The 26040-nt window shown below is 40.8% G+C and overlaps 2 protein-coding genes across 2 annotated transcripts in view; both read right to left on the bottom strand.

The window, feature by feature from the left end:
* LOC110474267 (high affinity cAMP-specific and IBMX-insensitive 3',5'-cyclic phosphodiesterase 8A-like) overlaps nucleotides 1-6286 on the bottom strand; it is a 163715-nt gene extending 157429 nt beyond the window's left edge. The window contains exons 1-2 of the mRNA XM_085588841.1: nucleotides 6120-6286; nucleotides 5095-5182 (exon numbers count right to left, since the gene is read on the bottom strand). The gene's annotated coding sequence lies outside the window, so the exon portion shown is untranslated. The remainder of the gene's footprint in view (nucleotides 1-5094; nucleotides 5183-6119) is intronic.
* Nucleotides 6287-8360: 2074 nt separating this feature from the next.
* Nucleotides 8361-21034, bottom strand: LOC110474262 (glycine amidinotransferase, mitochondrial). Its single transcript, XM_021537543.3, has 9 exons — nucleotides 20934-21034; nucleotides 20342-20557; nucleotides 15973-16168; nucleotides 14626-14816; nucleotides 13218-13355; nucleotides 12765-12929; nucleotides 11026-11089; nucleotides 10809-10925; nucleotides 8361-9406 (listed from the first exon to the last, which is right to left on the bottom strand). Exons 1-9 carry the CDS (start codon nucleotides 21000-21002, stop codon nucleotides 9294-9296), a joined length of 1269 nt encoding a protein of 422 aa, XP_021393218.1. The 5' UTR covers nucleotides 21003-21034; the 3' UTR covers nucleotides 8361-9293.
* Nucleotides 21035-26040: the final 5006 nt, after the last annotated feature.

Below are 26040 nucleotides of genomic sequence, written 5' to 3'. Positions count from 1 at the left end.
TTAGAAATTTTCCTATGGTTGCTGTGGAGAAGCAAACTCACAAGGTTTTCAGCTTAAACCTTTAGTGTAAACCAGACATCTGTTTCGAGTTGTGTCAGATCACAGGAAGGATAGCCCACAGCTTGGTTTACTCCAAACTAATTTAGGAAATCAGAACTCTCCCCATGGATGAGTCACGAGCTTCTTGGGCAATGACAGGCCAGACACATTTGTCTCTGCAGCTTGGTGGTTTTCCCTGTAAAACGGGTGATGGCTCTTTCCCCCATCTGGAGGTGACTTGCAGCTGGAGGATGTAGCCCCAGTACCAAGCCCGTTTGTTCATCTGCAGTCCTGATGTCAAAGTCTACCAGGAAAGGAAATAAAGGATGAAAAAGAAAAGAGAAAGTGCAGAATGGGTTTAAAGATGGCTTTGAAGTACAGCCCAGGAGCGGAGATCAGGAAGTGAGAGCTGTAATTGCAGCTGGGTATCAGTTTCCTTTTTTATTTCAGGATCGCCCACAGCATGCTGGAGTTTGTCCCTCAGAAAGCAGCAGGAGCAACACTCACCTCTACAGGAGAACAGGAGCTGCTCTTAAATGGAAAAGCCTCAGAGACAAAACAGCTTTTTGCGTTTCTAATGCAGAGGCAAACAGAAAATACCTTGAACATGTCTGAAATTACTTTTACTACTTCTGGACCAGCCAGGAAAGCTAAAACCTGTTTCTTATTTTGCTTCCTAAGGAAGTTGCACTGTATTGCTTGTGGGCTCTGCCCGAGTTCCTTGAAACGGGGCCAGATTCAAGTAACCTCAATAGAGAGGAGACATCAGGCTCACAAAAGTAGGTGGTCCAGCAGAGCAGAGAGGTCCTGCAAGTATCCCCAGGGTGGAAGGCTCCCAGCTCAGGCCATCAAGGGAAGGCACCAGTGTCACAGACGGGGTATTTGACATCACTCTGGGACAGGTTTATTCCAAGCTGCCTTGAGCCTGGCATTAGTGACACCCCAGCACTGTTCAGACCTCCCCAAAGTGCACGTGCAGCTGTCTCATGGTGGGTGCAAGCTTCAGCCTGGGACCTCGGACCTGGCAGGCCCTCGAGCCAAGCCCTGGTAAAGCTCCCCTGCATGGAAGCTGCCCTGGCCTGGCACTTCCAGGCTGCTGCCTCGAGCAGATGTGTCAGAACAGGTTAATAGACATCCCGCTGTAACTTTAATGCTATTAGCCAACACAAAACAGAAGTTTAATTTTTTTCCTTCCTGAGATAAGCCGCAAGGCAGGGATCAGGGCTGCTGTGAGAAAACACTGGTTCTTGGTATAGTGAAATAAACCTGTTTGTTCCAGCTACAAAAGGCTGTGAGCTGTGCTCTGGGGCCCAAGTTATTGGGGAAATGAGAGCTTCTTGAAGATCATTGCAAAGGATTTAGATTTTGGTATTTGCTAGGCATACCTTGAGTGTTTGACCATTATAAATATTTTCTTGTTTAGGAAGGAAATCTCATTTTTCATGATATTGTGCTTATTTTTTAGCAGAAGCAGGATATGATTCTGCTGGTGTTTGCAGACAGCAGTGGTGCAGTACAGCCCATCTCTCAGCTTCACGGTGAAGAAAATGAGCCACAGTTGTGAAATCATTGCCTAACAATTGATAAGGACAACTGCTGCAATCCTCTCCCTGCCTCCCCTTGGCCAGCATCCCGATTACCACATTACTGGATATATGGAAAAGAGAATGGCAGTGTGGTTAAAGTACAAGCCACACACATAAAAGACAGAGAATTTATCTCCATGTCTAGTCTGGTTTCCTCTTTCACCTTTGGCCAAGTAATTCAATCTTTGCAATAATTCTTTTCCTTCCTTTCATGACAATATTTACCATCTTTCTGACAGCCCTTGAGTTCTCCCAAGAAATGGGGCTTTGTGAATAGGGCTGGGGAAAAAACCTGTCCCTTCAAAGAAAGCCATGTCAGGTACCTTGTACAGGGTGCTGCAGGAGACTCCTGTAGGAGGCCTTGGCTTTGCAGAGGAATGAGGTTTCTTCATGCTTTGTTTCAAACCAAGACCATCATTCCCATTTCACCCTTCTTTCCAAGGATTTCCTAGGGCACCATAACACCCTACACCTACCATGAGTTGCCAGCTCTTGATGTCAGCAATCCCAAGAAAACTCCAATCCACCACAAGATCAAAGAGATTTGGTTTCACACATTCTCACCCTGAAATGAAGAGGGCTGTATGCAATCTCTCAGTCTCCAAAATTTCTGACTCTTGAGAACAGCAAGCCCACACCCTCTATTGCCACTACCACACTGAAGGATGCAATGACTGTTTTCTCCCATGAGAGAAAAGCCTGTGGCAAACCAAATACTTGTATGTATGAAGAATTAGATAAATACTGATGAAGTGTTAAGTAGTGGTATTTTCAATGATATTTTAAAACCCCCAAATGTGTTATCACTTCCTATTCCACACAGGTGCTCAGTGGCTGTTGTATTGCTCACTAGACAGCTGCAGGACAAAACCTTACCAGTTCTGCATGAGCTGAGCAACAAAATCTGGGTCACTGAACTGTAGCTCCCTTGAACACAGTTCAGTGTTACAACTAGATAGGGCCAAACTCTATCCAACACCCCTATAAACATCACCCCTATAAATGCCCAGCAATTATTCCAGTGCCATGCTGACTCAGAAGTAATATAAACAAAAGAGGAAACAGGAGAGATAGCCTTTGGATTTAAATTTGCTGTTCAAAAGTGCAGCATAAATAAGGATGATATTTCAACTTGCAAAAGAAATAATGTGCAATTTGCAAGCAATTCCTGCTTCTGTAGAAACTTAAATTGCATTTTGTCCTAATGAGTTGGAATTTCTTCAGAGTAATGGGAAGAGATTCTACTTCATCTTATATTCTAGTTCTTACAAATACACTTTATATTTCTAAGAGCAAGTGGTATTTTTTCATTAACTGAAGGAACTACTCTAGAATTAATCTGACAGAACATGAACTGCCAAGATAACCACATCATCCACCGGAATCTCACCTGTATTGGGTCTCAATAAAATACCAGTATTTGGTCTTTAATTTCCCGCAAAGAAGGAGGCATAACTGAACCTCAAGAAGGTATCTAAAAGAATACCAATACCGGAATGACCCTATAAATATGTGGCTTTTGGGCCACAAATTTGAAGTTAATGGCTATGTCAAAACATGTGATGCTCAGCCCGTGTGAGGGAGGTTTAAAAAGGTAACAATTACCCTCATTTGGCCCTGATTTGATTTCTAACATCCTATATAAGCCTGAACAATCCAGCCAGTCCTTAAGGAAACATCCTAGTCCCTACATTCAGAGCCATTGTTTTCACATGTATAGATATGTACTTTTTTGATGCTGATAAATAATACTTTATGTATCATCACACAAATTATATCTACAGCTGGGAAAAGTCTTGATGTGTTTTCAAGGACTTTGATCAAAATATCACCAGAAACAGGATGAGTAAACAAAGAATGGTTCTAAGACATCCCTTAGGATAGGCTGGAGGAAAGCTACTGGTGTCACAGCAGCACCCTCTAGTGCTGCTGTCACTGGGCTTTGCCAGCACTTCCTGGATAAAATTTGTCATTTGGTGTTGGGATTAAACTTCTCTTGTCCTAGACACGGCTCACAATAAGGTCAGAATGTCAACATCATGTTATGGACGAAATGAAATACAGACAGCTGTGGAGACCAATCCACTATTACTAACAAATATTTTAAGAGTTTGCAATTGCTGTGTTAACAGCATCTACAGCCCAGTAACTGCCAAATTATGGAAATAAAGACCAGTGCAAAGGCAGAGGTTATTTTTGGTTGTTCAGTGGAAAAGAAATGAGCATGCTTGCACAGACTCCAAGTAATGTAGAGACATAACCCAAAATTAACAACTGCCAGACTGCTGTGGTTTACCCCCAGGCAGCAATGAAGCCCTTGCTCACTTTGCCTGGTGGGATGGAGAACTGGAAAGGTAAAAGTGACAAAGCTCATAGGTTGGAATAAACAGTTCAATTGGTAAAGCAAAAACTGTGCACACAAGGAAGACAAAACAAGGGATTTATCCACCACTTTCCATGGGCAGGCTGCTCAGGAGAGCAAGGCTCCATCAAACCTAACAGTGACTTGACAAGACAAACACCATCACTCCGAACATCACCCTCTTCCTCCTTCTCCCTCCATGCTTTCTATGCTGAGGTGGATATCCCAGATAGTCTGGAATGCTCCTTGGGCCAGTTGGGATGAGCTGCCACAGCTCTGTCCCCTCCCAGCTCCTTGAGGGATGCAGAAAAGGCCTTGGCCCTGTGAAAGCTCTGCTCATCAATAACTACAACATCCCTGTGTTATCAGTAGTGCTTCCAGCACAAATCCAAAACAAATCCCAATCCTAGTGTGAAGAAATGAACTATGTCCCAGCCAAAACCAGCACACAGTCACAACAAAATAGGAACATAAGTCTAAGTCCATAAATGAGCCAAATACTCCTCTGCCACAGTGGTGATAAAAAGATGAAGGCAAGACTGAGCATGTGAAACAGGGTGGGTGAGATCCTGTACTTGAGAAGAAGGTTAAGCATGACTTTACAAAAACAGTTAATGCTCTCCCAAAGTCACAGAGCAGCTGCAAGGCAACCACCCTTTCTCCACCTCATTCCCTGCAGATGTAGGGAAAGCCCAGGAGGAATTGGGTTACCTTAAGTGCTACACAGAGACATCCCCAGTCAAACCTGTTAAGAACTCAGCCTTCCTCCCATTACATGCAATTTCCAGAATATGCTTTTCTCCAAGTGCCTCATGTGGGACAAGGCCACAATTTTAATCACACTCGGTTTGTCACTGCAGTGTTCAATGCCCCAAAAAGATGAGGTAAACATCCAAAACTCCCTAGAGGTAAGTACTGGAATGTTAAAACAAAAAATCCTCTGCTACAGTAAGACAGGTATATTACTGTTGGGAAACAACACCAGTGAGATACCAACACAAAAACACAAACCAGTATTTGTACACTATTTTCTACCTGCAGAAGCATAGTTAAGCATATCAGGTCCTTTAATGATCATCCCTGTAAATAACAGATAAATGAACATACCTGCAGGAGTACCTCAATCTCTGCAAGCTGGAATCAACCTCATGTCACCCTCTCTGGGTCTCAGCTAGAGTTTCTCCCTCATCCTTGTCTTTGGAGACATAGAGAAAGCAGAGATAGGGTGCAAACTGTTACAGAACATGCCTTGGATTTTGGTAGTTCATTTTTTGTGGGGTTGCACAATTCATCACACTCCCAGTCTTGTGAAAATAACATAACAGTAAAAAACTCTTTGGAAGGTTGTATTTCTCTTTCATGTATTTGACTTACATTAAGCCATAACTTGTGACAATTTGCTATAAACTGATGAATGAACCACTAACTTGGGACATCATTCATTATCATAAAGCTCTTTCCTGCCTTAATTAAGCTCAGAGAATGCTCTAGCAGAAGCAGACCCTCTTGGGAAGTGATAAATGCTGGAGGATGAGGGGTATCCCGACAGTTTCAGCACAGCTAAACACACTGGGTTGCTCCTTAGCAAGAATAAAGTGGCTCAGATAGTCTGGAATTCTGGAATGGGGAAATCAACTCTAGAAGCATCTTTAACTACCAGAAATATGCATGATCCAAGACTCAAATTTCCACCTGCACTGCATAACACCAGGAAAAAAATTCTGCAACAATCCTAATATCTAACCTGAAAACCAAGACTAATTTTAAATGGAGGCAAGTAGACATCAGCCTGCCCTTGTTAGGCATTAACAGCAGCTGCAGAACTGTCCACCAGGCATTCCAGTTTGGGTTTTTAATCATATGGGTGGCAAGTAATGGAGCCAAAAGAGAGTATTTTAAACTGGGCAGCAGAAACACTCAGAAAGCACTGAAGCAAGAAACAACCAATTTCTGCTAGGACAGACACAGCTCAAAGCAACTGACTGGAAAAAAAAACATTCTTTCCTTTTTGCCCACTAAGAAGGGAAAACACCCCCCTCCCTTCCTGCAGTTTGTCTCCCACTGGCCCTCAGCATTCCCAGCCATGAACTCCACATACAAACAGGAGGTTATTCCTGCCTCCGAGACTTTACCTTCTTCCCACATCCTCTCTGGCTTGGTGCTGGTACTTTAACAGTTGTATCTTATCTAAAAAGCAGATATTTATTACAGGCATCTGTATGAGTACACATGCCTTGTCATAACCAGCAAGTTTCCTGGAGTTTCAGCAGGAAAATGGGAGGAAAAGCCCAGCTCCCCAGAGCCACTGCCCAGGGAGTGGTCAGCTAATTCCCTGCAGCTGGTTGAGCCCACCCTGAAAACCTCACTGTGAACTGGCCAACTGATTATCATTTGTCCTTACAGCTCTAACTGCAGCTTCAGACTGTCTGGTTTGAAAGCTGACGCTGACCTTCTCTGAAGCAAGTATTTAAGGCCTGCACAGCCAGTGAAAAAATCATTGAGAATTCAAGTCCAGCTCCCATTCAATTTTCTTTATTTACATATAAACTGCAGTCTGGAACAGAGGTGGTCAAACACCACCATGCCTGCTTCCTGTGGGCAATAGGAGCCTGTAGCCCACATGTAATTTGGCTTCATAAAATTGTTTGTAATTCAATATCAGAGCAGAAACCAAGTCTGTTTCTCACTGCAGACTCTCATTTCCAGGTTCTTGCCTAACCAAAACCAGCTGTGACACAGGATGACCTCCTTCTTTGCAAGAATAAAAATAACTTGGAAGATTATATGTATTACTATTATGTGGTGGCATCCACCATAACACTATTCCATATCATGTTCCCTTCATCATTCCTCTAAAGGTTTTGCTGTCTCTGTATTACTCCCTCTTGAACAGGTTACTGGGAAAAAATGTTGCCTCGTATCAGCATTTTTCATGTTACTCCACTATGAAGAAGGGCCCTTTAGAGCTTTAAAATTTACCTTTGAACTTTTTTTGTCATTGCATTCTACCTCATAAATTCTCTCCCATAGCTGCACAATCACATCTCCAGCTAACAGTGGAGATTGTAAGACAGGGCAGTTTCACATCTGGCAATTCAGACATGCACACCCACCCAAGGCACAGCTGTGAACATACCTGTGAATTAACTGCTCCCTGCACTGCTGGGAAAATATTACTGTTGCAGGAGAGATACAAACTTTGTCCTCCCTGGTCTGCAGAAGGATTAGAGAGAATTCCACATTGTTCCTAAATAGTCCTTGCTTTTGTAGGCTGGAGCAGGCATTTACTCTTTAACCCTTGCTGTGCCTCATGGAGTACCCAGTGTAGTTCACTTGCAACTTAACATGGAAATGGACTGGCTTTATGTTCAGTGAAAGAGTCAGGTATGAGAAAATCCCAAAAATATTCACAGCACTAGCTCCTGCTCTGTCCCATAATGATGGTAGTGACACATCCTCAGGTCAGTGGATTCCTGCTGCTGTGTGTCTACAATCTGTATTCTGACACTACTGCTGATATTGAACAGGAAGCTTCTGCTCAAATGCAACAACTTCTTTGCCTTTCATGATGAAGGAAAGATGACTTAAGAGACAAGCCTGTTCCCAAACCAGCAAGGAGATCCATGGATTAGGTAAAAGAACTTGTATTACTGGCAGAAAAAAACCCCAAACAACTTCAGAAACATAATGGTGGCGTTCAAGCCGAAAGACTTGCTACTGTGTGCACAGTTTAAGAATTAAAAAATAATTATAATGAGGCATAAACAAAAAAAAAAAGGGGGGGGGGGGGAAGGCAGAAATGTTTATAAAGCCAGTGTCACGTGCAACATGATACAAAAATAGTCTCTTAAATCCTGGAGGCACCCAGGGTGCACATGTTTATTAATCCACATTTATCCATTTATTTTTATAGATAATTACCATTGTCTATAAAGCCTTGGTTTTTGAGATAAAATAGACACAATCTCTACCTTGTTAAGTGCTGGCAACTGTCTAATTACCTCTTTCCATATTTCAAACCATTCTAAATTGTTGATATTTGATCTGTTTAGCCCTACCCAACTCTAAAATATGGCCATACAGTTTGTATATGAGCATGCTTTGCCTGACATCTTTTCTGTCAGGGTACACGGCATTGTAAGAGTAGATTCCTCCACAGTGTAGCAAGAAATATCAGTGGTACTTTCCCCCAGCAGTCATACTTCTGTGAAAAACAGAAGTAGAAACATGGTATGTCAATAATACATTACAAAGGTTTTCTGCATAATACAGGAGTTTAAGATGTTACCTGTTTTACAGGGGGAAAAAATTCCATCTGTATTTTGTATCCATCACAACATTTCATACTTACACATGAATAGAAGGGCAACAAATTGAGAATGCAAAAAACTTTATTAGCATAAAAAGTACATATTCAGGAATCAAAACTCAAATTCCTCCATGGCATCAGGCATGTTTGATACATATTTCTGTATCTGCTACAGCTGAAGGAAGTCTGGGTTGTAAGATGTCAGAAGCTTAAGGTTGTGGGGGGAGTTATTGTTGGGTTTTTCTTTTGTGCCTCTTTTTAAGTTATGTAAACAACTCAGAGTGAAACCTGTACAAGCAGAATATTAGCTATCATTTTAAACACATAAAAATTAAATAAAACCAAATTTCAGCAATACAAAAAGCAATATAAAAAAGTAGGTGTATGATATGCATCAGACGAAAAAGTAGAAGAACATGGCAAGCAAGTGAACATGTCTTAAAAGTAAGATCATACTAAAAATTCTCTGTAAATATCTGTATGGCTAGACATGAAAAACATGATAAAATTACTTGGTTCCCTAAAGGAGCTATACAGTTGCATCTATTTCAACTTTATTAGACATGAATATATTAGCATGATGAAGTAGTTAAAAGGAATAAGAAAAATTTACTCAAGTTTCCCATTTCAAGCTGCCTATTTGATAAGGTAACTAGACAGAGGTAGATATCCAGTATTAGTGGCCAAGATATTCTAACAAGACCTTTTAGCTATCCTGTCAAGGTTTTACATTCAAAGCCAATGTGAAAAGGCTTCATAGATGAAGGATGTCTTTCAAAAAGGCAGCCAGAAAACCTGTATTGCTGATGGAAGTAATTTCAATTATCCTACTGAAAGTGAAGTGCAGTTAAGAATAAAACATTACCCAGGCCATTATGAGGACACCACTTACCAAGCACTAGAGCTCATGCAGGCATTTTAACGAGAGTGACAGTGATTTGCTCATTTCCTATGCCTATTTTAGAAGCTGAACCATTGCTACCTATTGGGCTCTTTCCTAGTCAAAGTAGGACTGCAGGGTGCCACGGCGGCGGATGTCGCACGTCCAGCAGTGGAAGCCACCTCCCAGAGAATTGGCATGGCGAATGTTCACTCGAATTGTAGAAATGCCTGGAAGAATTATGCAAGGCACACTTTAAAATTTGATTCTCGGCTTCATCTCTGATCAGAACATTAGATGATGCTTTATCAGATCACATGGCAAGATGTAAGTGTGGAAGATATTTCCTACTAGTTTGTTAAGAATTTGTTTTCCCAAATTCTAGGCAGAGAACAAACCAGGAACATAGCTGGCGTGTTTATTCTGGTGATACCCTCAGGAGTACACAGTGCCTGGAGCACAGCCAGTGTCTGATGTGTTATGACGTGCCAGTATTAAAAAGATAAATTCAGGTTTTGCAGTATGTGAAGAATTAGCTGAAGTTCTGCTACGATATATGATCAGGACACATTTTCATAAATAAATTTTCATTTATAAGTCAGACACTGAATGTGCTCTTTCAAGTGCCTCTCCAGACAAGAAGTATTCAAGGTAGATAGCTCTGACTCCCTTTTTCTCTGAAATGGATAAGAGGCTTTTACTACCTAGGTTAAGCTTCCTACCCCTTCTTTTCAGCTCTGATGGATGTTTCAGCTGTGGCTCAGCTGATACGAAGTCCCAACAGAAGGGTCAGACAACTTCTCTGTTACAGAATTTTCCTTTTTTGCTTCTCAGCAATTTCAGGAGCTGAGGAGAAGCTCAGTAGAATTTATCTCCTAGGTCAGCGATGCTTTTGTTCCCAGTAGACCCATCTCAATCCTACAAACTTTCTGACTACCAGAATTTATTCAGAACTTACACAGACTGTGAAGTTCAAGGGTGAAAGGTAAGCCATGATTAGCATTAATAGCCTCATTCTTTAAGCACTTTCAAGTATATTTAAATCCTCGACTCTTTGTTCATGCAATAAAACAACTTAAGACTGAGCAGCTGTGCATAATAAGACTTCCATATGTTCAAATACAGTTCTCCTGTCACTAGATATCTGAAGGAATTCCACGCTCTCATAAAGTTACATCTCACAGGACTGAGATTCTCTGTAAATGAGCAGAAATATCTGGGTTAAGTGGTCTTAATTTGACATTTTAAAGTACAATTTGACATTTTAAAGTACAAAACAAAGAGTTTGCAACTAAAAAAATCAGGAAGAATTTTGGCAATCATGGATTCATCATCAGCAATAGGTGCGCTCAACCTCTGCAAGACAGATGTTGACCTCAAACTGGACAGTTTACATTTAAAAAGCTCATCAAAGGCATCCTAGCAATAACTGTAGTTGCTACTCATACCTTTATGTGCTGCAAGCTGTAGGGGGCAAAAGAAGACCAAATTTCTGTGACTGAAATATTCAGGACAAAAATCACTGAATTATTCTTACTTGCTAATCCAGCTCTTTGAGTATTTTTTCCAGTGCTTTTTCCAGTAGCACAATCATTTTCTTGTAAGTGTGTGTAGAAGTGTGTTAGGACATACCCAGCTTTTCAAACATCTTCTGAATCGATGTCTCATTGGCATCCACCATCACCCGTTTCTCATCCAGCATCAGGACGTTCATGGAGAGCCACTTAGAAGACATCCACAGTGGGTGATCTAAAACAGGAGAACAAACCTTGTACTGTACCAATCTTACTCCTTATTCATACCCTTAAGAACACTCTTGGAATCCATGGAAAAGGAAGGGTGGCAATACCATCTGGGATGAGTGGCACTGGGGGTTGAATCACAGTCCAGCCAGCTTTCTTGAAGAGCTCAATCTGGAAGAGCAATTTAAATATATTCTCAAGAGAGTTCTTAGAGTATCATTATGTCCTCCAACCTATGCCAGATTTTCCCCAGAATATTCCAATATGACATCCCCTGCCCTCAGTTCACTATTCTGGCCCTCATTCAGGCTTCATCTACAAACCCAGTTTTCATACAAGCATTTTTTTAAAGTCTTTTAATTTTGCATACCAATAACATTTATTTCTATTGGTTTTATATATGCTAGATATGTTAAAGTTAAAAGGTTATATTTACAGTTTGGAGCTTGTAAAGTAAAGGTATTGGTAACAACTGAAACACAGTCAACTATATTTTTTTGGTGTTATTTCTTTCCATATGATTATAAAAGTTACACTGACGTTTCTAAAAACAAACCCATCAGAAATAACACAAAATTCACACTTTATAACTTCCTTCACACTTAATAAGAAAATAATTATGCAGCTCATTTAACAAAGGGAACAATGTAAGGGCATCCCAAGGAATAATTTATGTCTCTAAGATTTGCACAATTAAGTTAAAAATAAGAGGAGGATAATTTGGCGAAGGAGAATTGACTTTTCATTGTCTGAATAGCTGGAAGAGTATTCGTGGGTGTTCCAGCGTTACCACGAGGTGGAGCTCAAATCCCGAGCAATTAATAACCAGCCCTGCCTGCCAGAATTTGAGAGAAAAGCTCCTTTTCATCGGCACCATTCAAGAAAAGTCCCCTTTCATCGGCACCTTTCACACACACCCCACCGCTCCCCGGCCATCCAGAACGGCCAAACCAGTTTTTGTGAAAGCAAGCTGCATTTATCTTTTCTATCTACAAAGACAGCAGTTTTCCCTGGAAAAAAAAAGTCCCAGAACATAGGTTTGATACAAGATCAAGAAGAACATCCTCTTCCAAGTAACACTATGAAAAACTGTGGAAGGGAAAAGGAGAGGAAAAAATAAGATAGTATTAAAAACTATATTCTCAAAATGGGTGTTAAAGGAGGCAGCAATTCAACCAGACTTTTTGCATTGAAACCACTTGCTAAGAGAGGCTGACGCTGCTTTCAGGAGCTGTGCTCTGCACATGGCTCTGCCCCTCTGCTTCAGAGCCAGCTCAGCTATTCCCTGTGCAGCTTCTGAAGCCACGGGGATCCTCACAAAATCCTCCAGCACTGCAGTGCAGGAGCATGACTGTAGCAGAGATGAGCTCTCACCCTCTGGAAGGTTTGCTGATCTCATTGTGCTGCTCAGCAATATTAGCTTTTTCTCAGTGCAATAGCAGGTTTTATACATCTCTTCCCTACCCTTCAGAAGGTATTCAAAGCTCTATGACCGAGCAACTACCATTGCAATGGTATGCAATCAATTGGTTCAATTAATACCAAAGGAATGGCTTCCAAAATAAGAATAAAAAGGGAGATTTGTCATCTGAGCAGTAGAAGCCCTTCAGTTTCTCTTAGGATACAATTGAAATATTTAAGCATGGAAGTGTTCAGAGAAGTAGTATATCCCAAGTGGTTGCTTTGATACATCTTTAAAAATTATTTTACTTCCATCATATTTAACCATGGACTTAGGAAGCAACACACACAATGGAATGTGTGGAAGAGTAATTACCCAGCAGGGAATTAACCCAGCTAAGTGGTTTTTAAACACAAAACCCTTTCACCCATTGTACACTCTCACCTGATGGCAGGGACGGTCTGGGTTAGAAAGCACAAGACCAGGCCCAATGATATTAAAAGTGGCATCAATGTGCATAGGGTTGGGATCCTTAAAGGATATTATATGCACTCTGTAGTCTGGTGCAAGGTGTCGCCTCATCCATTCAATACCCATGTAGTTTGTAACCTGAAAAACAAGACAAATTAAGCTTTACTAGGCTAGAATATAAACTGCATCCAGGTTTACTTTGTCTAAGGTTTTATTTCATTAAATATTTAAAGCCAATATTAATAGAGAATTTTGTGCCTGTAGCTAACCCCTTACCTGGAAGGCAGTCTTATCCTGTATATCAAACATTCTGTGAAGAGCAACTTCTTTTGCCAACTCTTATTTTAACATTGCTCAGGCATTTCAAAAGAAAAATACCAGTCTCTAAGAGAGATACCAAAACTGTTGAAAGAAAGCTTTGTTTACCTGGCTCCTTTGTACAAATATATCTCTTCCAGCTCTAATGAAGTCAGCAGCATCAAAGCATGGCTCAAATTCAGTGGTTACAAATTTTCCCTGAGCAGCCAGTTTGTGCCTGTCTTCCACAGAGTGGATTGGATAATTCTAGTTGTAGAGAAGAGAAAAACAACTTTAGGTTGGAGATGTTAAAAGAAAGTTCTCAAATAATTTGCAAGTGAGGAGTAATTTGAAATTAGGAAAATGTATTAATATTGATAGCTAGTGTGTTGCGAGGTGGTCTGGTTACTTCTTATTAGAATAGAAAAGAAAATCTAAATGTGGACATAAAAATGAAAGGCTTTAAACACATTCAAGAATAGGCCATGAGATAAGAGACAAGAGTTATAACAAGAAATTAATTGGTCTTCAGAACCAGATCAAAAGTATTCATTACCAGTGGAGTTTAATACTAGTCCAACAAATCACTGCACACTGACAGAAATACTGGACTGGAAGCTATTTCCTAAGGAATGTGGACTCCTCACTCTTCCACATTTTAGAATGGAGCAGAACTTCAAGCTAGAAGATGGATCTTTATTATTACAAATAATTTTAAAATTAAACAAGGCAATTTAGAACAAGTGAGATGCAAAAATCCATCACAAATGAAAAATACCACATAAATAGTTACAGGCTTTAGAAGTTCTCTAATACTGAGGGTGACACTAAGGTAATTTTGTTTAACAAAGTCTCCTTTGTATCATTGATGACACTGTTCCCAGAAAGTGGCAATCATTTCACAATTAGTTCACTGCATTTATTGTAAATGCTGTCACCAAGGTTCTGATGCATTTGGGGACTTATAGGAAACTACCACAATTTTCCAAGTCAAAATTACTAGGAAAAAAATTAAGAAACTATTCACTAAAATATTTTGATGATAAATACAGTTTAGATCCTTCACTATTTCTTTTATGTAACTTTCAAAATACCAATCATCATGCAAAATAAGGATTATGAGTTGAGTTTTTTTCTTTGACAAAATATATATTCTTCCTCACTTTCCTAATGCAGGAAAGTGAAGGACATATGGACATTCTCAGGGAATCTTTATTCTTGAAAGTAATCTCTGTGATGTTTTTCTAGCATTCCTTCCTCTTTAGTAATGCTTAGTTATAGCCAGTAACCAAAACAATTCAAAGCAGAGGAATTTAATAGACACAACTTCCTGTTCTTTGTTCTCTAACTGCACACACTGAGTTTCAGCTGGAAAGGCCACAGCATGTTTGCATACACTAGAAAAGAAAACAAGTGTCCAGAGTTGTTTTGTGCCATTCCTCCTCACATTTTTGTGAATCCTAAACATCAGATGGAAACTATCAACAAAATTCTGTATAATGAGAAGTGAAGTTCTGAAGGAAAATTAGAACAGTACCTGATCGTAGAGTTCATCTGCCATTGTGGGTTTTGGGGCAGTTGTCCACTTAGCACCACTGTTGAAATAATCTTTGATTAGTCGTCTATATGCCCTGTACTCAAAGAACCGAGCACGCCAAGCCATAGGTGCTTCAATAATTTCATTTCCCACCACTAACAGGATGTCTCTTGGCATGGCAGCATACATACCTGAAAGGAAAGTGGCCATTAATGAGACAAATATGCCTTTCTCAGCTCTTTCTGCTCAGGCACTTTTCCCTTTCTTTTTACCATTGTTCCTATCCAAAATAATTGCAAAAATAATTCTTAGCAATGTGAAGGAGCCAGTACATAATATCAGGTCCTTACATTCTTCAGTAATTTTTCAAAGTAATATTTTTCATTCAAAATACGCAGAACTTTGGCTACAAAACCTCACTCACAACAGATTCACAGCCAGATGAAAGCCATCCACCACCAAGCCTCCACTTCATGACTGGGATAATGAAAATTCCCTAGACCAAGGATTATGCACTACCCAGATGGCTTTAAAAAGTGACGATGGGCAGCAAATTTTCCAAGTGAACAGCATTTCTTTATTTAGTATCCTTTTTAAAAGTAATAGCACAGAAGAGGAATTTGATGGAACACAGAACTGGTGCAGAAAGCAGTCCCATTAGACTTTTCCTTAACATTATCTGTTCTTCAACTAATTTGAATTCTACTAGAAAAAATTAACAATATATTTTACATGAAAGAAGCCTGAGGACTACACTTGATGCAAAGCCTGGTGAGCCAGTGTGCTCTCACTGCAGATAACCATGCATGGAGGAATGTGTGTAGGTAAAGGGACATTCCAATTTCCTTGACACTAGTGAGGATCTTCCTGGTAAAGTGTTGCCTCCAACTGTTTTGTCTTCCATAGTTTAAAATGGATCCAACTCCAGGATGCAACAAAGAGCTATCAGGAGGGTCAGAGGGACTTTGAGCACTTGACTTTCATGTAGGGGACAAAGCAGAAACATTCTACAGCCATTTGAGGGCCATGACAGATTAGCACTTCTTGGCAGTGGCAGTGACAACACAAGAGGGAATCTGGCAAGAGTGGCTGGTGTGGGAAGTTCAGATTGGGTGTCAGGCAAAGGTCTCCCATCAGGAAATTCACCCAGCACTGAAACTGGTCACCAAATCTGGTGGCAGAATCTCCATCCCTGGAGATCTTCCACGTCTTAGCTACAGAAAACAGTTGCTGATCTCAGTGCTGATGATAATCCTGCTCCTAGCTAGAAGGTAGACTAGATGACATTCAAAATGTCTCAGACAAGAGCTAAACAGACAAGACCTTCAATGATGGAAAACCATTTACCTGTAGACTCAAAATCGGGTGTTTTATACTTCACAGACCAGTCAATTGGATCAGGCCTCTTGACAATAACACCTTCTCCCTTCAAAATATTGCACATCTCTTCAATTTCAGCAATAGCTTTTTTTAAATGGTCTTTGGGGAAACCCTGGCCTCCAAATTTCTGGTAAAATCCCCAATATTTTTCGTAAGTGTTTGCCTAGAACAAAAGGACATGAAGTGACAAAGAATAAGCACCAGTTATTTTGGAGTGAAATAGATGCTCAAGATGCAATTCTTAAAGTTTAAAGTATCTTGTTCTTGATCCTAATATTTGAGTGCGAATTTTATCTGTTCCTGCAATATTTTGACTACATCACATTTTAGTAAGTATTGAGTGACTAGTGTTGCCAAGTGCCCATTTGGTCCCTATTACAGAAAACCTTTGCAAACACTCCAAATATGGCAAACACTGTAGACTCTCTATTTAATAAAGCTATCAGACATGTTTTTAAATTAAAACCACCTTGAGAGCATCTGCAACATGCACATGTCTGTAGTCACCTTCTTACAACATCACTTCAGTAATGTCACAATGGTGACATCAGAAATTCTAAAGCCATCCCAAGTACAGGTACCATGCTTTGTTTGCCAGAAGGGGCCATTTTTCAGGTGCAGCAGCAGTCTAAAAGAGGCAAAAGATGCTAAATTCACCTGCCAGGGTTGGATTGAAGCATGTTCATCATTTACAGACCTAAATCCTCTGCTGAAATGCTGTGATAGCCTTCTTAAATTAAAAACAAAATCAAAATAATGTCCCAGTTCTCATGGGGACACATAAAACCAGACACATAATCAAAACAAATAATGCTGCCTCAGTTTGATGTATCTGATCCTCCTCTGGCATGCCACTGTTAGCTGAGATGCAAGTGCCTATGGAGCCCTTCTGGAATGACAGCAAGTTGGAAGGACAGCAAGGGGATGTAGAAGAAGACAACCTGAGGGTGTCTCCTGACCCTGCAGTCCTGACCACCGCCCAGAACTCAATGTTCTCCCCAAAACCAGAGCGATGATGTTCCTTTGTACTACCACTGCCACTGAGCCCCGAGCAGGCAGGGCCATCCATCTGAAGGCATGCCTGATCCCCTTTAGCAATCCAGGCTATTCCTCTGCTGTTTCTGGAGATTTGCCTCATGCTATAGAGGTAACAGAGAAGAAAGAAAATTCAGCCTTAGCATTTACAGAGCCATCCTGCTCCTCCAGTACTGAAGCTTCTTCCCATCCTTCCTGAGGGAATTTATTCTTTTTCTGTAAGTGAGGGCTTGGGTAATTTGAGCACCTCAAATTTGCCAGCTGGTCAGCAGTCACATGCAGAGCACATTAAGTGCTCAGCATTCCTATGGAGACATGTTCTGCTAATGAGATAAATTCGTCTGGGGATTGGAGCTGGTTATTTTCAGAGCCAGCCATGGTATATGTGAATAGCATCAACCCCTAGGAGGTGTGGTTTTTCTCTCCACCTCGTCCTCTAGTACTGCTTTTTTCCAAACCTGATGAACCACACTGGTGTTGCACTAATAGGATGGTGCAATCTTAAAGTTACAACAGAATAAAGGTTAGCACTGTAACATGTCTCATATTCCCTGCCTTCCAAACAACTGGAAAAAGGGTAAATGGCTGGGACATGTATTTCAAGCAAATCAGGGTTAACATTTCAGGCCCCTTTGGTCACAGACATACAAGCGAGTTCAGAATGTTCAAAAAGGACCATGGATAGGACACATTTAAAATAAACTATTTCTTTTCGGAAAGAAATTTAACAGTGTTCTAGGAAAGATTTTCCTTAAGAAACAGCATTATTGTTCCTTATAGTTGCTATTTACTTTAAACATTTGTCATGGAAAACAATTAACATTATCAAGATGTACCATTAACCTAGTAAAGACAGTTAATAAATTTAGGATATTAAAACTTAAATTCAGATCAAAATTCTTTTTGCCTAATTCCATAGTAAACACATGTACACACTCTCATCTTCTTACTCAAGATAAAAGGATCTGACTCCTCACCCAAAACACGTTATTATTCACAAAATGTACTGAAAATCATTGCAGAATATAAAGCTATAAAGTTCAACTACTTGAGTCAACTGCTTCAGAATACGTCTTAGTTGCAGGATTTTTCATTGCAGTGCTGATTCAAACAGGACATCCTCCTAATTAATGTTAAGATTTTTCATTTTTCAAGTTTTCAAATATTTTATTTACCTCTACATACCCTATTTCAAGCTCTGAAAATGATATGCAATAAAGTGTCAGCTCATTAATATTCATCAGAGATGCAAGGCTCTCTATTCAATTCCTTCCTTCCTCCTTCTTATGCCAAGCACATCATTCCCACATCACAGCAAAAACACTTGAGTATACCAGGCCCTTGTCTCAAAGGAGAAAAGAGTGCTGAATGCAGCCATACATCCTGCATTTAAATATTTAGCAAATAAACACACATACAGTCTTAAAACAGTTTCAACACAAGTATTTACCAAACTGCTATAATTTGAGATACATTTTTTTGGAGCCTCAGGTCCAAAGCTTCGAATTTTCCTTATAAGTGTAGAATTCATTAGTTTTAAAATGCATTTTTTATAAACAGTGACCCTCATGCACTCGCAGACAGCACATGATACCCAGCAGCTCTAGTTGTGCTGTTCCCAGGGGCAGGAACAGGACACACCTTACCCCTTGGCCACATGCAGATTTAAACAATCATGAATCTATTAATTAATAATAATAATAATGTCAATGTAGGACTGGACTACTGCTTGGATTATTCAGCAACACCCTCCCAGTGTTACTGTTGCAGTTTCTGCAGCAATATTTAAGACAAAGGCAGTGAAAATTAGAGGAAACCACGTCTCAACTGGCTCTGTTACCATTACTTGTTGTGGACTTGGCAATTGACATAAAGCAAATTTAAATCTCGCTTTAACTCTAAGTCATAGGTATTTGAATTGCAGAGGCAATCTTATACTTTGACACTCCTCACTGAGCTTTTGATATCCCATGTAAAAGAAAGTGAAGTTCTGACCTCATGTGAGTAGCTATGGCTTAATAGGCAATAAAACTTGTATAGCATATGGCACTTCAGCAAGATAAACACTTGAAATATTTTTTCTGGTGCTAAAGCAAGCCCCTGACCACTGCTTAGGATCTGAATTTTGCCTCATTTAATATCACAATGTAAAATGTTAAGACTTTTTTTTGCTTACTCTTTCTGTACCTTCATTATGTCAGTCCTACATAAATGCACATACATACACTTGTATATTAGAAATGCTAACTCTCATTGACCTCCTTCTCTGAAGCTGCTAGGATACACAAAACAGACTCTAAAAAAAACCAAAAAACTATATATATAGAGAGAGAGAGAGCTAAGGGAAGAGAAGTCTTCTATATAAGTACATCTCAAACTTTCCCTAAACAACCATTTCCAGGACTTTAAACTTATTTTCAGTATCTTTGTTTGTCATGCTTTCAATGTCAGATAAAAATTCTTTTTTTTTTTCTGAGTCAACTTTATCAGTCTATCCTATAAATTTTTACTAAGTTCTCTTGGGTAGAATCCATGTGCCAGCTCATTTTGTTGTGATAGACATGCTGCCCTGCAGGTAGTGGCTGTACTGTAACAATGAAATATTCAAGAACATGCCCACAAATGCAGGTAACACACATAATCAGCAACTTTAAAGTCCAGGTGAAGAACACAAAAATCTGGAGCAAGTTCACTATTTGAGTATTACTGTTTTAAATACAAGATACCAGAGAACAAAGAATCATTATTTATTTAGGGTACTGATGCAGTTTTAGGCACAGAAAAACCCTGGAAGAACAGGGGATTAAGTATTTCCACAAAATATTCCCTGTAGCTCACAGGAGTTTCAGTAAACTACTTTAGAGCTGTCTGACACAGGAGTCTTGTTGGTTAATGGCTACAGAACTCAGTCTTGCTCAGACTATTAAGTAGAAAACTACACTTTTTTTCAAGTGTAGTAAAAAACTGCAGCTTCAAGCCAAATTAAAGTCCAACCAGCTATCTCAGAAATTTGTGTGGGTGCTTTGACAACATCAGGACTATATTACTAGAGATGATTGCATATATTAGAGGATGTCTCTGCTAGTGACTTCTCTTAAAACAGCCAATTCAGTTGAAAGTCCAAAGAAAAAAGCACATCCCTCACCAACATGGCTATGCTGTAAAGTTTCACAGATGTAAACAACTACCTTGAGAGAAGAATTCCCAAGAGTAAGCACCACACCTTATTCACTGTAAAGCTTAAGCAAATTTTAGATTAAAATTCCACATTTTCTATTTAAGGTTAGATTTTATTGTTTACCTTAACCTCCACAGAAAAAGGTGGGACACAAGCATTTTCAGCTCTTCCCACGATGACCTCTTCCAGTGGATCCCATTCGTTGTATGAGCAAACAAGGCAGCCCTTGGGCACCGGGCTTGCAGCCTTGTCAACAGCAGCACAGGTGTTCTGGGAGGCCGCAGCTGCCTGGGTGCTCTGGAAAGTTCGCTGCACCCATCCTGTAAAGGCTCCTCGAAGCTTAAAATAAAAATAAGAACGAAAATTATGCTTCCCTTACAAAAGATAAAAAGCTATAGCTCAGCCCACAAATGCCTTAACACTGTAATCCCAAAGCAATGTATGTTATTTGGAGCATTATTAACAGAAACACGGCTTGTTACAGCCATTCGAATATATTCACAGCCTAGCAGATGCTTAAAGGAAATGCTGCCTTTTAAGATACGCTCAGTTTAGAAGGGTAAGGAGGTCGGAACGCGGCACTGGCAGACTGGGGCGGGAGGATGCTGGCTGAACCTCAGCCTGCGGCCGTCCCGTACCCTCCCGGCTCGGAGCCACAAGGGACCCGCCCCGCGGAGCATCCTCAGCCCCAGCCCCGGATCTGCGCGGCACCAACCCTGGAGCCGATGTAATGCGCTGCCTCGGCCCCCCGGCTGCCCCCGCGCAGGCACCGCACTCGCAGCATCGCCGCCGGCCGGACACGGGACGGGACGGGACGGCACGGCTCGGGACGGCTCCGCTTTATGCGCGCCCGGCCCGCCCCGCCCGGGGGCAGCGCCCGCCCGCAGCGCAGCGGGGCCGGGCGGGGCCGGCACGGCTCCCCCCGGCCCGGCACGGCTCCCCCCGGCCCGGCCCGGCTCCCCCCGGCCCGGCCCGGCTCCCCCCGGCCCGGCACGGCTCCCCCCGGCCCGGCACGGCTCCCCCCATCCCGGCACGGCTCCCCCCGTCCCGGCACGGCTCCCCCCATCCCGGCACGGCTCCCCCCGGCCCGGCACGGCTCCCCCCATCCCGGCACGGCTCCCCCGATCCCGGCACGGCTCCCCCCGGCCCGGCACGGCTCCCCCCGGCCCGGCACGGCTCCCCCCATCCCGGCACGGCTCCCCCGATCCCGGCACGGCTCCCCCCGGCCCGGCACGGCTCCCCCCATCCCGGCACGGCTCCCCCGATCCCGGCACGGCTCCCCACATCCCGGCACGGCTCCCCCCATCCCGGCACGGCTCCCCCCATCCCGGCACGGCTCCCCCCATCCCGGCACGGCTCCCCCGATCCCGGCACGGCTCCCCCCATCCCGGCACGGCTCCCCCCATCCCGGCACGGCTCCCCCGATCCCGGCACGGCTCCCCCCATCCCGGCACGGCTCCCCGGCTCTGCCCAGCCCGGCTCCCCCGGCAGTCCCGAGGGAGGAGCAGCTGGAGCGGCCGGGCTCGGAGGCAGCCCCGGGAGGCACAGCCCCAGAGCTGACCGACGGCTTCTGCCCGCACACCTGGATGTCTTTTCCACGAAGGGTTCTTCAGCAGCGACCTGGCTTGGAGAAAGTCACGTTTTAAAATTTTTCTCTAAAATGTGTACTGAAGTGCATCATACAGTTATTTTTAGTCATCAAGTATGCAGATTCTTCATTAAACCTGTAGTCAACAAATTCAACTTTACCAAAAATTCTAGTATTTCATACATTAAGAATTCAGATCTTTAGATTACAACCTACAGAGTTCGTGATTCACCTAAAAAATGTTTGAATTCTGTAATTACTAAAGGAGTGTTTCAAGAATATCCCAAACAATTTCAAATTCTGGCTTCTCAAAATACATACTGTGATATGATGAAAAACCATCCTAAAATTAAAACCTAAACTGGTTAGCTCCTAGTAGACCTGAACATAAGTTTCCCTGCAAAACCTCTCCATGATAAAGTCAACAGACTTATCTTCAAAAATACCTCTATCTCAACAGAAACAGTCTACAACAAGAAATGTGTTTGCAACCAGCTCTACTTACATTTAGCATATCCCAATTAGCCTATTCTGCATTTTCTCTACTTTGCACGTAAGTTCGCTTTAAATAATTTCACTTTGCTATGTAAAAAGCAGACATACCAAAAATCACTCTTATCCAAATGACTCTGTATCTGTGTCTTTCTCCCAACGTGATTTTTGGTTCTGCCTTTATCATCCATGCAGTGACTTGCTCAATATTCCTCCAGCCTATGCTCTGCTCTCCAGAGCCCCTACAGTGGGGCACGGCTTGAACAGACACAATATTTAACAGTATTTCTACATGCACAATTGCAGGTAGTGCTGGTGAACTCAGCACACATATTGGTAGGAGGAAAAGGTAAATATCACTAGTGGTTACATACATTAAAACATAATCTGTGGTTTTAGAATACAGCAAATAGCAAATCAGCCACAGTTTTTACATGCCTTAGATACACAAGTAACTATGTTTTATCCAACTAGGTAATTATTCATTCAGAAGTTTGTCTTTTTGACACATGTAAACACTACAGTTTCCCAAGACAAATAATACAGTATGAGTTCTCCATGAACTTACACAGTTCTCAGAGAAAAGTTAATTATTTTAATTGGCATAATACCAAGTATGCATTACCCAGCTTCATACAACTGCAGAATTTTCTCATAACTCACTCAGCTTGTTAGGACTCATTTGTAACATAATTGCATCAAACACTGTTCTTATACCAAAAAGTACACTGGGATTATTTCTTCAAGTTTCAAAAAGAAATGTTCTTGATGCTATTGAAGTTTATGCTAGTTCTGCTCAGATTCTTGCTTTTTGATTCAGTTGATTTTGCTAAGGTCACTCTACTTACATTGACCTAAAAAAATTAATGATTGGCTTGTGGCTAAATCCAAAGGTCTTGCTTCCTTTTCTGTCCTTTTCAACTTATCAGCTAGTTTTGGACCTTTGAATCATTCTTTATCAACTCAGTTTACATAGTTTTTCTGACTCTGCACAACACTTCTTTCCCCACTTACTATATAGGTCTGATGCTTTATGGAGTCCTCACCATCACTGCAACTAGTTTTTGCTGAATGCTCTAACATATTTAAAATTTTTTCTTCTGGGTTGCATTTGTTCTGCTCAGAATTATTTTTAGTGGAAACGTTCTTTCCCATATCTCATTGGTCTCTCTTCCTTTTTTAGCTTCTCATGGATACAAGCCAATCTTCACCTAAGTAAAATCAAAGCAGATTTTTTTTCCTTTTCCTTACTGTCACATTTGCAGTCTGACCATGAAGCCTTTATTTGTGGTAAATAGCATTTTCCTCCCAGCCTTTATACCAGACTGAGCCCCAGCCTGCCCTAACCATCCACAGTGCACTCTAGAGGTGTCACTACGCTTCTGTCCTCACTTGACCATCTTCTGGATCACTGGGAACCAAACCTCATTTGTCTCCTTAAGCATTTACTTATTGTTTCTTTGCTTACATCTTTTTATTCCTTAAACATCAAATACAAGCACCAGCAGTTTCCATTTGTGGTGTGTGAAAGTGTCATTCCTTACAGCTCCCTCTGGCATCAAAACCAGAGTCCTCTTGCTTTTTGTATGGTAGGCAGCTCTTTATTCCTCTGCTTCCACAAGGACTTGATCTAGCAGTGTACATTTTAATAGAGACATAAATCAAGGAGCACAATGCCAATAATGATTATTCAAATTTAGAGAAAGTCAAGTTCATTCATTCAAATACAAGAAGTTTCTGTAAACATGTAGTTGTCTAAGCAGGCCCGGAGCTTTTCAGATCAAAAATCTTTTTATAAAGATCACATGGTTAGTGTTATTACACAAAATTGCTAGGATTATTGTAACACCTTGAAAGCTCACCTCACTAACCAAAAGCCTGCCAATTATTTGAAAATTATGTGCTGATCTAGTAAAGATAGTCCCTTCCTCTGCAAACCTCACCTTAGTACAGAATTTTAATTTGAAGCAGAAGAAAGAGCTTCACATTTCTGTTGCTGTTGGCCTATAATATTAATTAGCAAGTTATGGATGTTTTTAAGGAGAGTCTATGCAGGTTTTGTAATAGTCAATCCATCATTTTTAAATGACACAAGATGCTTTGAATGGCTTATGTAAACCCCCCTCATTCTGACAACTAGGTAATGCATTTAAAAGTGTTGTTTCAGCTATTGAAGAGCTAGCCCAGCAGCATGAGAGAGTAAGACACAAAGTAGTAAAAATCAAGTTTAAAACTACAGAACTAGAAAAAGTAACAGGAGACATAGCAGAGAGAAGTCACCCTTGACAACAAAACCAGAGTTACTGAAGTTCAAAGTATAAACTCATCTATGTTTTAGGACAGTATCTTGTCTTAGCTACACCTATCTTATCTCTAACACATCTCTATTAGAGAAACAGAAGTCTCAATGGATTTTATTACTGCTTAGACATGGATTTCCATCTGCCCAGTAACTGAAGTCCTCAATTGTTGTTTTGATTTGTAGTGTGGTAAAGCAACACATGTGACTTGGGAGATATGATATTTAAAGCTAAGGGACAGCTTACCCTTTCTGGCCAGTATTACTGCTGTATTAGTGACTTTAAAAAATTGGCAAATCTAGTATTAGCTGATCTTAACATTTACATCTACTCAACAGTTTTTATGTTACTTACAGAAACTTAATCTGCTCAAAAATATAAACATAAGAGGCTTCAATTCCTTCCTTCTACTGCCTTGTCAAGGATACTGCTTGCTAAATTCCAACAGACTATCACCCCCAAGAAGAGAATTTGGCCCAGCAAATCTTATCTGTTAGCTATCAGAAACAACACAGAAGAATTCAGTATGCTTCTTAGAAAGCAAGTTTCAAACTTCCTGAAGTTCAAAAGTCTGAACTGTTCCAAATGAAAAGAATAAGTGCACCTCAAAACATTAAAATTACTTTTCCTCCCTCCTTTAACCTTATAATTTTGTAGTTAATTCTGAACTCTAGAAACAGTAAAATTATTGTTATACACAATTAAAACAATTTATCTAATTTAAAATATCTTTAACTTGTGACTTGTTATATAACTAAAGCAGTGTACTATTGTCAAAGTACTTTGAAAGATATTTCTATTCTAATTTAATAATACAAATCTTGCTTTATCATTCTTCACAATCAAAAGAGAAAATTAAATTTATCCAATTAAACAAGCTACATACATAAAATGGCAGGAAATTCTTTCTCCCTAATCCCAGCTTCACCAAATTCCATTTAATGTTTAAACTTCATAACAAACTCTACATAGTTTCTGCCTATTTACTTTTTATAGTTTTTGAAGGATCCTGTAGTTTTCCCCACATCCCAGTTCTGGATACTTCTTCAAAGATTTTCTGCTCCTCCTTGTCAGGACATCCTCCTTGTGTGACATGCTAATGCCAAATTGTCCATCAGACTGACACGATCTGCTACAATGGAGTTTTGACTGCAGAATAGAACACCCCTATGAGCACAAGAACAAAGATGAAACTGATCTCCTATATTTTCATACAATTCATATGGTAAATGCTAAATCAGAAACATAAACTAATATTTTCTACATTCACATTTACTACAATCAGAGATTAGAGTTTATAAGGAATCTTCATTATGCAGTTACACTGGTATCTAATAGCTCTGTCCCCTTTTGCTAGGGCTTTTAAGGGGTCTCTTTATCCCTATCCAGCTAGCAATTGTCATGAAACTCATAGAAACTTCATACCAGTGAGACCTCTGACC

This window comes from Lonchura striata, chromosome 10 (genome assembly GCF_050655825.1).
Source record: "Lonchura striata isolate lonStrDom1 chromosome 10, ASM5065582v1, whole genome shotgun sequence".
NCBI classification, from domain to species: domain Eukaryota; kingdom Metazoa; phylum Chordata; class Aves; order Passeriformes; family Estrildidae; genus Lonchura; species Lonchura striata.
This window is presented reverse-complemented; position numbering and strand designations above follow the sequence as displayed.

Bases quoted from the DNA above. Each gene is read 5' to 3' on its own strand.
- LOC110474262 (XM_021537543.3), bottom strand. From the start codon at position 21,002: ATGCTGCGAGTGCGGTGCCTGCGCGGGGGCAGCCGGGGGGCCGAGGCA. The intron at 20,558-20,933 runs GTTGGTGCCGCG...TTTTATTTTAAG, and splicing joins CGCATTACATCGGCTCCAGG to CTTCGAGGAGCCTTTACAGG. The intron at 12,930-13,217 runs GTAAACAAAGCT...CTTGTTTTTCAG, and splicing joins TATTTGTACAAAGGAGCCAG to GTTACAAACTACATGGGTAT.